The 13,744-nt window shown below is 40.3% G+C and overlaps 1 protein-coding gene across 4 annotated transcripts in view; it reads left to right on the forward strand.

Annotated features, from left to right (window-relative positions):
- Window positions 1-13,744, forward strand: part of LOC109636652 (protocadherin-15-like) — a 190,050-nt gene that overhangs the window by 156,962 nt on the left and 19,344 nt on the right. For all 4 annotated transcript variants that reach the window (XM_069538674.1, XM_069538672.1, XM_069538671.1 and 1 more), the window contains 4 exons: window positions 738-878; window positions 5,528-5,655; window positions 11,741-11,956; window positions 13,049-13,137. In XM_069538674.1, coding sequence (XP_069394775.1) covers window positions 738-878; window positions 5,528-5,655; window positions 11,741-11,956; window positions 13,049-13,137 — 574 coding nt within the window. The remainder of the gene's footprint in view (window positions 1-737; window positions 879-5,527; window positions 5,656-11,740; window positions 11,957-13,048; window positions 13,138-13,744) is intronic.

The raw sequence follows: 13,744 nt of genomic DNA on the forward strand, positions 1-13,744 counted from the left end.
GAAGAGCAAAGTCTTCTTCTTCCATTTTTCACCCCAAAATAAAGAAAAGATATATTTTTGCCAAAGTGTTAGCTTCTACAAAGCCTTTCTGCAGATTTTATTCGCTGTACAAAAAACGGAGAGAGAACGGCAGACAGGTTGGAGGCCAGCTCCGTTCTTTCAGCCATTAGCAGATGTATGGTTGTATGGAGAGAGCGAAGAAGGAAGCTGTAGCCCGTTTCCCATGCGGACCATGATTTCCCCTGCAATGATCTTTGTCTCTGTCATGTGGAAACTTGAGCTAGAATAATTTTTCCTTAGATGCTCATGAAAATTGCAGGAGGACCTCAGAAGGAGTTCCATAAATCTGCCTCCAGGCCCCAGCAGTGATCTTCTCAGGGAAAGAAAAGGCGTTGTGAAGCTTGACCTATCCGCACGGACACAGAGGAGTTAGGATCTGTCCGTGCCATTTAAAGGGACCAAAAGTATTTCTGTGTTATTTCCTTTATCAGAGCCGTAACATATACTGACATTCAACAGCAAAAACAGCTTCAAAAAACATAATTTAAGTATCCTCCATTGGAATATCTGATGTCTTTGTGTGATTTCTTTATGGTCCAATGGCTGCTCTCTTTCTTCAGCGCTGCCACTCACTACAGACAGTGCGGAGTGGCATTTCGACAATACTCCCCTCGGATGTGTCAATTGTTTGTTTTTTTTCCTCTTTGTTATGTTCTGTGCTTTTCTGTTGGTTCCAGGTCATTTTCAGGTGAACAACAGGACAGGGGTCATCTCCACAGCTAAACCCCTGGATTATGAAAATGTGACCAGCTATGTCCTCAGGGTCCAGGCGGACTCGATGCTGGTCGTCATGTCAAACCTGCGCGTTCCTTCCAAAAGTAAGAAATAGACGTCTATGATGTTTATGGTTGAGTCATGAGATAACGGAGATGAAAATTATTTTTCATGTCATTCCAGGTGATGCATTTATATTTAATCATAATCCTTCACTGTGACAGATTATGATTAAATACAGTTTGTGGAAATGCTTCACAGCCTATTTTTATATTTTGTATTTATTATCACATTTACCATGAATACATTTCAGCTTTATTTATTTGTACATACCACTAAAATAAAATAAAAAATAGAAATATTAAACATGTTCTCTTGCAGAAAAGCATACATTGAAAAAGAATGAGATTGAGATACATAATAATGAAGAATCTCCATGATCTTGTTTAGTAATAGTTAACATATTAGTTTTTGGTACTTGCACTGTTCAGCTGGATCAAAAACAGGGAAACAATGTGTGACAGTGTGTCCTGTTAGGCTGCGTGCTCATGTGCTTTATGCACTGTTACCTCTCATTGCTGCACTGATCCATTTGTAAACTGGCAGGTGGCAGGTTTGCTGCATCCTGTGATTGATCGTTCAGTTTCACACTCCACACTCCATTCAACATCAAGCTGATTTTAAATTGACTAAGGTTATACTGTATTTGGTGCTTTTCATGTCCAGCTTAGCAGCCACTTGTCTAAAGCATATTGAAAAAAGCAGCTTGTCTGACCGATATGCCATTTTAATTATGACAGCGATTTTGAAAAGTTTTTATTCGACCACCCTTGGCTCCACCTGCAGTGCGTTTGCTTTATGTGAAACTGCTGGACTGCTTTCAGACATGTACTGAACTCTGGACATTCTCCTGAGGGGCTGTACGTGAGAGCGCAAAATGAGCAGACGAGAGAATACAGCATGATTAAGTCTGGAAAATTTACAGCAAGCGTGTGGGCGACAGATGAGGAACTGAAAATTTAAAAAAAGAATACAAATACCTCAGGAAGAAAAAGAAGTGCATCACATGTAGAAGACATACAAAGATGTCAACTCGGAAAGACAACGAGATTTGACAGTGGTTGGTGATAAGGGCCGACACTAGTGTCGATGTCCTGTAAACAAAAACATGATATATCCGCAGCAGAATTTATATGTTGTGTGCTGCCTCCAGAGATTTTCCTGCTGTTGTGAACGCCTCAGGAAATCTCCTGCTACGTTCTTCATGAATCTTGAAAAAGTCCGGGGCCAATTGTCCGGACATTTTCCAGAGTTCTCGTCTAATTCTTGTAACAGATAGAAGAACAAGATACATGTGCAGTGTAGAGATCTGACTTTTACCTCTCAGTCATGGTGATTACTGAACACACAATATCATAAATCCTTAAAATTGTTGTGTCCAAATTCGTTGCAAGGGTCTAACAAGCAGTAATAGCCCATTTGTTACAATTTAGGCCGACCACCCCCCAACGCGAGGGCGGGTGACAAAGCATTAATCACAGCAAACTCTCAGTTAACAAAGCTCCCGTGTTTTCCCACTCTTAAAGCCTCGCTGTGTACGAAACAAACGAGATCGTACAACATGCCGGCCCTGATCTCCCTCCAAGACTTCAGCGTCTTTTCTTAGTCTGGATGCTTTCAGATAGTCTCTCCTCACAGGCATTCATGGTGTTGCACTCAGGTGTAAGCACATAAAAAGTGATGGAAGCACTTGAGCGGTGCCTTAGAGATAAGCTGAAGCCTGCTCTCCACCATATCTGGTCATTGCTGCATAAAGCAGGCATCATTATCTGTTCCAGGAAGTTTCATAAATTGTCAGATGCATCCGCAACGAGGGTTTTGAGACCGACTGAGATGCATTTCGTCTGAAGCGTACTTACACCTTCAGACTGCAATCTCTCGATGCTTCAGCTGGAATATCATTAGGCTGCTTTGTATCCTGTTTACTGATGAAAGTTTTACTATAATGATGGATGAAGTACCAAAAACAAATGGGTTTCATACCTCACTCTCAATCCATTTGAGCTACCAATGAATAATCAATGACCTATCCTTCCCGCCTCTCTCCATCTCGCGCCGTCTGTCTCTTGCGTTCTGACAGCAATTACAAATACACAAAATACACACAAGCACACACAAGCACACACACCTCACTTACCTGATAGATGTAAAGTCGAGGACTCTCTCACACACACACAAAGGAAGAGAGCTTAACTGGCATCGTCAGGCTGACACCTCTTTTGGCAGTGAAGCCGTTTCTTTTCTCACTTGTCACACTTGTGTTATTGTAATGCAGATCAGGGCTCCATGACAGGGAACATCTCTCCTCTCATTAATGAGTCTGTATTGAGTTTAAATTATCAGAGCATTACGGGCCTGATTTGTCAGATAGATTATCTTTGCCCCATTACGACTCATGCAGTCTATATGTAATGCACATAGTCTACGCACACCCGGATATTCATATGTATATGCATGCGTATATATATATGAGAGCAGATTTAATTAAACATGTTTTTGAAATGATAATGCACTCTTAGGCACACTCAGGCTTAATCTGCTTTAACGGCAATCCCTCCTCTTAATGGACCAGTCTCTACCATGCATCTTTACAAGTGTGTGTGTGTGTGTGTGTGTGTGTGGGGGGGGGGGGCTGTATTTATGTTTATGTTTAGTTCTGATACTTGGAGGATGGAATAGAGCCACTTTCTAAAGAGAGAGAGGAGGGAGAGAGACTTTGTAGACCTCTCCCCCAGCCCCGGGAGTCTTCCCTCTCACACTGCAGTGTTTGTGCCTTGTAATTTGATGTGCTGTGTTTTTGTTTGTCCCATTCCCCCAGCACATCCTTAGCTCCAATGCCACATGACTCTACATTTGTGTGCAGCACCAGAAGAAAATGGTCCTTAACAGTGCATTTTTTTTATGCAGTACTGGAAGAATGTTTCACTGTATGTACAGTATTTATGCTGCACTTTGTGTAGGTGTAAAGGTGAAAAATTACGGGAATGGATGTTTTAAGTGCGGTTCCCTTTCAAAGGGCATAGACCTATGTTTTTGTGGACTTGTCTACTTAAATGATCCAAAATGTTTCCAACAATGTTCAAACCGTTCTATTCAAGCTTTCGTTTTCATCGTCTTTCGATTGCTTCATCTGCTTTACTCGTGGCTTTGCCCGTCTCTGCTTTAACGTTGGGGAAAACAGGGTTTGACTAAGGAAAAACCCACCGCTGGCCATTTGGCAGATTGTTCCTTCCACTCTGAGTAATAGTCACTCATAATTAATTATGATTATTCACTTCTGTTTGCTGCATAACTTGAATAAATATTTTGCCGCGTATCCATTAGATTTTCATCAGCGATGATGGTGACATCAACTCCCACAGCTGATCCACAACGTCATCAAATTCTACCGTCTATTCTTTTGTTATTGTTGAATGAAAGACCCCAAGCGGTCTAAGTTACATATTAGACTTAGCAGGGTTAATATTTCTGAAGTCTCACAAAAACACCAGTTAACCTGCTGATTTAGTTTGGAAATGACACGTTTTTCTCTCTCTCTCTATTCCCTCTTTCTTTCTCACAGCGTTTCCTCAAACTCCTCTCACTTGAGTATTGTCTGCCCTTCAGAATTTTTTTTCCCAATCATTGTCATGCTCGCCTGTTAAACTCTCACAGCTGTTTATTGATGCTACTGTTGTGCAGCGAGTTGGAGAAAACAAAAAAGATGAGATAGTCTTCACTCACAAATAACAACTTGGAAGCCAAGCATTTATTGTCACTTTTATTATTTCATGGAGCCATATTTCACTCATTTCACTGTGAGTGTTATCACTAATTGGTTGGTAAACAGAATACAAATTGGCTCGGTTGTTTTCTACTTATCAGGGGAAGGGAGAAGTCATTAGCACTTCAGACACTCAAGTTTTTCTTGAATCACAATATTTGTGGTAATCAAAACAAAATTAACCTTCTGATTGATTGACGCAAAGCTCACCGAAAGTGCCTTCTCATACTGTTTCATGCTGTCATGTTGGGTTAAGAGTTAAGGGATGTTTCTCTCCCCATGTGTTATTATAAATCACTGAAAAGGATTGCTAAATAAAGAAGGATTCTCTAAAGTTGCGTCTACCCCTGGTTATAATCAAACCAATAAACCAAGTGAGTTTTTGAAAAGTTAGGAGAATCTTACTCCTCACTATCAAAATATGTCAAACTTTCAAAATTGTTCAGATCGCCCGCCCTCAGATGAGAAAGAAGTTTATTTAAAGTTTGTGATGGCCAGAATCTTGTTGACAGACTGAGATGTTTTTCGTCTGGGAAATGATTTCCGGCTCTCTTTTGAAGTTGTGGACAAGTTGATGACCATGAAAAATTTATATTGACAAGAAATATTTTAGGCTAAATTGTGCAGCATTTGATCAGCGCCAGTACGGAGGACTTCAGAGATGTGTTTATTTAACAGTTACTGACCGTGATGTTCTAATCTTTGCGGGTCTGTGTGTCCCAATTCTTATTTTGACAGGGTGCAGCACTTCTGCATTATCCCCTTATCAGATGCTTGGATAGGTACATTGAAGTAGAGAGAGTGGAGTTGAATGCTGTATATTCTTTGTGCAGGTTTTACCACTATGATAGCTACGTGTTGTAGATCCGTATTGTGACAGTATAGAGACTTGTTTGCATTCACATCCTTTGCAATATGTGCTTTTTGCAGCGAACACAGCCAAGGTGTTTATTGAGGTGCTCGACGAGAACGACCACCCTCCCGTCTTCACCAGGAAGCTCTACATAGGCGGCGTGACGGAGGACACCAAGATCTTCAGCTCTGTGCTCAAGATAGTGGTAAGAAAACATCAGTTAACTGCTTCTTGTATCAGCATGCATGGAAACAGGCTGAAACTAAAGGGCCTGATTCTGCCTCCAACTCTTCAACACGTACCCTGCAGCCATGGTGGGAGAATTCATCCGATGTGCTCTCTGCGGCAGTGTTTCATCTCCTCCTCCTATCACTCTCTACATCTCTTCCTCAATTTCATTCTGCCCACTGTCTGCCTTGTTCAGGAGCAGGTGGGATCAGAGTGAGCTGGTTGGTGTAATTCCAGTATGTTCACAGAAGCATGGCTGGACATTCTGTCTGATTATCAGCCTGCTCTGCTAAAGAGGCTTCACTCGTTCACTCATGGTACCACACTGTATTTCTGTCTTTGTGTATGGGTGAGTGTTAGAGTTTGTAGAGTTACGTCGCCTGTAATCTTTACTTTGAATAAAGGCTTTGACAGTTTTTATATTTAGTTGGTTTTATATTTCTAGTTATTCTCCATTGTAAATTATGTATACAGAATTTGAATACAGCCATGTAATTATGTAATTTCCTCTGCAGTTGGGAGATCATCTCATACTTAGTCTTCAAAGTCCTATTCTTGTCGCCCTCATGTTTTTTTCAGGTGCATTTGGTACTGAACACCAGTTTCCTTGTTCCAGCCTCCCTCGAAAGTTCAGATGTATTATAATTACCATATGCTCAAATGAGTGAGCTTAACAAGCAGACTGCCTTTACTGAGACTTGTTAGTTCTGTGTGCAGCCTGAAAGGAAAACCAAAAGAGACTACTAAAGGTGGAAAAAGGGGAACTGAGAACATTGCATTTCTCATCTTAGGGATTTAATTATTTCTTCTTGTTTTCTGGCCAAAATGTTAATTTTTGGTTTGTATTTTGCGTAGTTACACTTTAAGTCATCATCGATTGCAAGTTCCGTGATTTATGAACAAATCCAGAATTTGTTTGTTTCCCTTTCAGTTTGACTTTTCCACCGTGGTAATGCCGGCATGGCCAGAGATCACAGCACATGATCTTAAAGCTGGAAAAACCAATAATGTGACAGTCGATCAAGGGGTGTTTTTCGCATTAATTCCCCAGAGCACAACTGGGTGAAGACTAGCCAAGACTAAGCTGTGTCTTTGATGTGATGCTACTGTGTCAATGCCAATAAGCAGGACTCCCATTGTGTTGCAGCTTAGCTGAAGGGAATTGATGGCTATCTAATCCCTAATAAGATATAATCAGCCTTGTAGGACAGTTACCCTATAGCTCCAACCTGATTTTCAGCTGCTTATTGTTAGAAAGAGGAAAACTGCTTAAGTGGAAACCTGAATAGATTAATAGTTAATAGCTATTTACAGTATAACAGGCACTGGACACAGGCCTTCGGTCACTGGAGAATGTTTAACTAAAGAAGTAGGTGTAATATCCTGTGGGCAAGTACAAAGGTCATGAAGGAAGATGCAGAAAAACTGTTTAAGACCTTCAGGCAGATCTGAAAATAACCCAAAATCATCAGATGATCAAAAATGGGGGAAGCTGATCACATATCCCCGTCATTACCAAAATAAGACAGACCGTCTGAAAGTAAAAAGATAAGAACACCTGGGGAAAGCCGGGGATTATGTTCACTTTATTGATGGTTTGAAATAAAACTCTGGCATTGGTTTTTACTGCAGGAAAGGAGCTTATCCTTAATCTTTATGTTATAACTTATAAAAGCTCTTTTAGGACGAAGACAACTTCTCCTCCAGGGCTTGGTACAGCAACGTGAATCATGCTTTACTGTGTTTGACAGTTTTAAACCTGAGCTTAAGCATAAAGACCCATACATGTAGAGTAGGTTAAGAGATGCAGACAAAGAAGATACCGCACCAATCACCACAGCAACAGCAAATAATCATATTTTTATGGTAAGTCAGATTTATTTATATAGAGATTAGCCAAAGTGCTTTAAAATCAAAGCAAAGACGAGCAACATAAGCATGGATACAATAGTATGAAGTCTGTCGAAAATTAAGTATAGAGGGATACGTTTCAATACAGTATTATTAATAGGCATTAACAGAATCAAATGTGAGATGCAAGCTGAATTTACATGAAGATTAAAAATTTTGATCTTAGATGCAATCATCTAAATTATTATCAATAACAATTATTATTATTATCACAATGCTTAAATTTTCTGGAAGCATGAATGATAGTGATAAATAAAAATAATGGCTGATTAATCATGTACAACACCCAGTTCCTCTAAATATCTAAAGAACATTTCTGCTGTGTTGCTTAGTGTCGATTCCTCAAACACTGTTCAGTGGCATAAACCACCCAACCATCTAATGTTGACTCCATTTTTTTCTGTCTTTCCCTCAACTTGGAATCAACACCAAAGTGTAGAATTATGGGTCAAGTGCTATCTATAATTTTCCCTGAGGCCAAAGGTTCTTTGGAGAACCGCTAGTGTGAAGCATTGAACTTAATTAGTAATGAAGCTGAGCGTCGCTTTCTCCTGAGATAATTGTGAGAAATATCATCAACATTTGGCGCATGCAGACCCTTTTGCCCTTTAACCAAATAAGAAAGTCACATGATACAGTCACAAATAGTCACTAGATATGTTTTTTTTTACTGCAGTGTTTAAAAATATCTGTGATACCTCTGTTCAAGGTCTCTCTCTTTTCCCCGTCTCCTCTTTTGTCTCCTTCTTCTTCCCCCTTTCTCCACTCTCCACTTTCACTCCTTTCAACCCAATCAGTTAAGGAAGATGGCCGCTGAGTCTGGTTCTGTTGGGGTTTATTTTCTTTCCACTGACCTCCAAGTGCATGCTCATTGGGTTTCATCATTATAAGCTCTGGACCATACTATGTAAAATGCCTTGAAAGAATGTATGTTGTAATTTGGCGCATTACAAATTGAATTTAGTTGAATTATTTACTCCTAATGTCTCATTTAAATTGTATGAAAAAGTTAATTGAAAAATCTTTCAATTTCAAGGTAACACTCTGTGCAGAAGGAAAGGTTGATTACATGATTACACCCTGCACCGCGCAACTCTTTCTCGACCCTGTTTTATAAGAAGTAAGTAATAAGATTCATGGGCAGCGGGATGATGGCCTTCACCACTTGCCCTCCTATTCTAAAGATGGTGAAAAGCTTTCTAAGCATCAAGGAGATGGCTAAAGCTTTTAGAGATGGTTTTTTTCTCGTGAGCACGGACGTTATGTTTACGGATCGTCTGTCCTTCTGTCTCACTGTCACAAAAGACTTCAGTTGGACTCAAGGATGAGCTGATTTTGAAACTCGAAAATCAAATCGTTTTTTAGGAAATAATGCAATAATTATGACACATTTTCACATGAATGTCTCATTGGATAAAATGATGATGTTACAATATTGATTAGATCATGAACACAATTATGTAAATGTTTTCTTTATTGATATGAAGGATTTTCAGCCCAAAGCATCAGGACCAATGCATTTTCACTTGCTGTCTTGCAGCAGGTTGTGAACAAACTCCCTTTAGTGAGTTTTTCTCCCCTGCGTCCATCACTGTTATCGCTATATGATGCTGTTATATATACTGTCTTTACCCACTGAGGATATCTCACTCTCACTGTGTTGATTTATGCTGCCCTTTCATTGGTAACGTGCCCCCCACCTCCCCCTCCTCTGCCAATAGATGGAGAAAAAAAAAGAGATTGCTCCTATTTATCAGTGTCAGTCGCCACAGACGAGCACTCTGAAAATTGATGCTGGTGTGTGAACGTGGTGGCCAGTCACAACTTGTGCCTCAGAGGTCGATGGGGGTGGGTTTTGCCCGCTTTGACATAAAGTGATCTAACAAGCTTCATGGAAGTTATGATCCTCATAAATTATATGTCCTTTTTGAGGGTTAAAGGTTCTTTTTTTTTCCTTGTCTAAAAATCACCCAAAAAATCAAAGTCAAAAAGTCATTACTAGAATTTAATAGGTTTTCCAACTGAAAACATTCATTAGCTTGCCTGGAGCCAATTCCAGTGAACACCCTTGACAGGTTGTCAGACAGTCTATCACATGGCTCAGAGACAAGAAGCCATTCACACCACACATTAGCACACATCAACCTAACCTGCATGTCTTTGCACTGTAGGCAGATGCTGGAGTTTGCGCAGAAATTTCCCTCAGACATGGGGAGAACATACCAGCTGGCAGGTTTCGAAGCCATGATCATCTTGCTGTGAGGACACGGTGCTAACCACTCAACCTCTGTAACACCATCCTGCTTTGATTAATGTTTTTACAGTCACAACATATCATCGTCTACTATGAAATGCATCATTCATATGAACAGATAATTATCACCTACATCTGCAGCACATTGTTTCACTGTCTGACCCTCAATGTTTTGGTTATGGTAACAAGATTAGCACAAACTGGCCGACAGTCACAGTCAGCATCTAGCTTGTAAACGTCATCGGGCATTTATTAGCTATACCTCACATTGGAGTTGGTAGAGACCAAAAACGGAGCTAAAAGAGATTGAATATGGACAATTATAGTATTTAAGCAGCCAGAAATGCTGCTTAAATAATGTTGCGCTATAATGTTGGTGATGCAAATAAGTGAGTTTTCCAAAGCAATTTAATCGGTGCTGATATGTCAGTTTGTTCACAACTCAATTCCACTACTACCCCCAAGTTGAGAGCAGTTTTTCCAGGTTTCAAGAAACTGAACAACTCAACTTTAAAGTTAGGAAGCCTTGCCTTTTCTTTTAGTCTTGCAGTGGGTTACTATGGGTAAAGCTGCAGCAGCATGAAACGAATCCTTCAGATAATTTATGAGCCTCCAGCTGCAGCTCTCCTCCCTCTTGTCAGCTCCTTTAAGAGAACACCTGCATGGGGAAAAAATGAGCAAATATCTCAGCCAGTAGGAGGAAAATAAAAAATTCAAAGCTTCAATTCTTTCACTGTCAGTGTTCACCTCTCCAGACAGGTTAAGTTGTTATAATGGTTCACGTTAAAGTAGTTGACCTACTAATAAAGCATAACGAGCATCATGCAAACAAAGCAAGGATAAAAGGGAATTGTGCCGTAAGAGAAACTCTGATAACCTCCTGGTATACAACCAGGCAGGTGTGATGGTCTGTGTCAATGAGAAAATGGAATTAATTGAATTGTCTTGATACGTCATGTGTTTGCAGAATAATTGTGCGATTAGTTATATAAAGATTGACGCATCAAAGGGGATGTATGGGGTAAATCAACACTGAATCATACAAGAAAGATCAGCCCCATCTGTTGGGTTTTCTGTTTAGTCTTTCAAGTATTTTGCGCTGTCGGCACAATTCACTGATGTCACAGCACGGTGTCCCATCAGCAGTCAAACGCTAAATGTGTCCTGTGATATCAATGATTGGGGAGTTGCCAGAAGTGCAATATGCTGGGAGCCAAACAGCCATCACTGGTCAAGAGCTCAAGCAGCGGATGGTGGATGCTGGCTAAGGCTGAATCCTGTCCCCCCCCCCCTCTTCCTCTCTCCTTCTCTCTCTCTCTCGCTCTCTCTCTCTCTCGCTCTCTCTCTCTCTCTCTCAATAAAAATGTCAACTTTTTGTTCTATTGTGGTCTAAATAAACAATGTCCCTTTTATTCCCCCGGTATAAAATGTAACGTTCATCAGTCTGTCCATCTTTTTCATCCATCATCCAAGAACTGGAAAGAACTGGAAAACCTTTTTGAACCTTTTCTTGAAACCATACAAATTGGGAGTTTCTTAAAATGTATTTTATTTCCCTGTCTTAAAATATTGAATTGAATTGAATACATAAACTGTCCTTTATACTTTAAGACTGATTCCAACTTTTGCCAAGCAAATATGTATCATTACTTCTTGACTTTTATGAAACTCCCACCTACACATGAATCAGGAGTTATTCACAACCATAAGCAGAAACATCACCCCTCGGACGTCTGAACTCCACCATGGCAACACCTGTGTATCCAGCCAAGTTTGTGGGTGTACCAAGAGGATACGTCATCCCCTGATAACCCCTCTAAATGTTCTAATTGCTTTCGGTACTTAACACTGTCAGTTCCTTGTCTAATTGTGAATTTGTGTGCCTCGTGTGTAACAGGCCAGTGACAAGGACACCGGGAATTACAGCGCCATGGCGTACCGCCTGATTATCCCACCCACGCCAGAGGGTCAGGACAGCTTCGTGATCGAGACCTACACGGGCATCATCAAGTCGGCCATGATGTTTCGAAATATGCGCAGGTCGTATTTCAAGTTTGAAGTTATTGCCACAGACGACTATGGGAAAGGCCTCAGCAGCAATGCCGAAGTGGTGGTGAGTGTCACGTATGTTTGTATGGATCAATAAAATATATATGTGTAGTGTACGTGCATCGACTGTGTGTCAGCTGCACACCAGGGACATATTGATTGTATGTTTTGTGAGACTTCCACAACAAGAGAGGAGTAACCTGTTAGTGTTTTATGAAGGAATGTTTTATGAGGTAGATTTGCGAGAGTAATTTAACAATAATTATGTCCTTATTTATGTCATTAATTTAAACACATGCTTTATATTTTGCATTACTCATTTTGCCATTGATCCTGTTTATTTCAACCTCTTTTCTGTGTGTTAATCAGTTTTCTTTTTGTTTAAGTGTGTTTTATTTATTTTGTTATTTGGTTCTGTTTATGTTTGAAAGTAGTTTTTTCATCGCTGCCAATAACTCCCTGGCAGAAAGGAGGTGGTATTTCAATGGGGCTTTTCTGGTTAAATAAAGGAGAAATATAAAAAATAAAACAATAGATACCAGCTATAAAACACAACCACAAACTTCACATTAAGTATGATAGAGTCAATGAAGGTTAAAATCAGTTTTATGTACTAATAAGTTTATTATGTTGTTATGTGTGGATTTCTTTTTACCAATGATTTCTCGGCCTCAGCTTTGTTCCTGTGTCATTGCTCATCTCTCCAGACTGTGTGCAGGATTATTGTTTTTCTTTTGTTTCAGTGAAATGTGGCTGGCTAACAAGCCCCCTAACAAGACAGAAGGAGGGTCTGGGACATTACCTGGATATGAGAGAGCAGCGAGTGCTTAACCACGGTGCTCGTTAATTTCAAGGGGAAAGCTAATTTCACAGGAGCCGCATGGGAGATTTGGCTGGAGAGCACAGAGGCTGTTGCCCGTGCACTTAACTGTGGGGTCAGAATTAGGGCTTGTCAAGTGTGCCGCATGGCACCGATACAGGCAGGCGGTTAGAGGGTCTCATTTGGTTCGAGGAAAGAGGCATTTGAATAGGCTGAACCAAAATCACTGTAGGGCATGTGAATAAATGGCTAAATTAGTCTTGATTTCCATTATCTGCTGTCTCCTTTACCCCCTTGCTTTTTTCCTTTCCTTCCTTCTATCCTGCTCTCTCTCAGGTTTCTGTGGTCAACGCACTGGACATGCAAGTTGTCGTGTCCACTGTCCCTCCCACTTTAGTGGAAGAGAAAAAAGAGGAGCTCATTCGGTAAGAAAACTAAACACATCTGAAATATGACACAATATTAAACAAGAAAAAAACCTAATATCAATGTCGCTATGAGGAAATTGTGTGTGTGTGTGTATGTATGTGTTAACACCCTCTAATCAAAGCAACCACTCCTGTTTATCAATAAAGCACATTCTAAAAACAACCAGAGTTGAAAATAAAATAGCAATAGAATAAGTGGAGATAAAAAAATAGTAAGAATAGTATAGTAAAAGCCCCCTAATATGCTTACTATGAGTTCACAGAGCAAACCCCCTCGGCTTACAAATATGCTATACAGGCTGAAAACAAATAAATGAATAAAGAAGTAAACAAGACTTCAAGGAAAGTCAAACGCCTGAGAGAACAGGTGGCTCTTCAGTCTGGTCTTAAAGGTCTCAGCAGAGTGGGGACACTTAATTGAAAGAGGTAAACAGTTCCATAGTTATTCTGAAACTAAATCCCTAAACCACCACTTCGTCAAGCATTCAGAGACGTCCCCCATCCTGAAGCAGACCTGCTGTTTCACACACACACAGTTTCGTGAGAGAAATGTCGTATAAAGTCGAGGAGTTCCCTGGTGGCCAAGACCACGGCAGCCTGTGCC

The sequence above is a fragment of the Paralichthys olivaceus genome, chromosome 14, assembly GCF_024713975.1.
Source record: "Paralichthys olivaceus isolate ysfri-2021 chromosome 14, ASM2471397v2, whole genome shotgun sequence".
NCBI lineage: Eukaryota > Metazoa > Chordata > Actinopteri > Pleuronectiformes > Paralichthyidae > Paralichthys > Paralichthys olivaceus.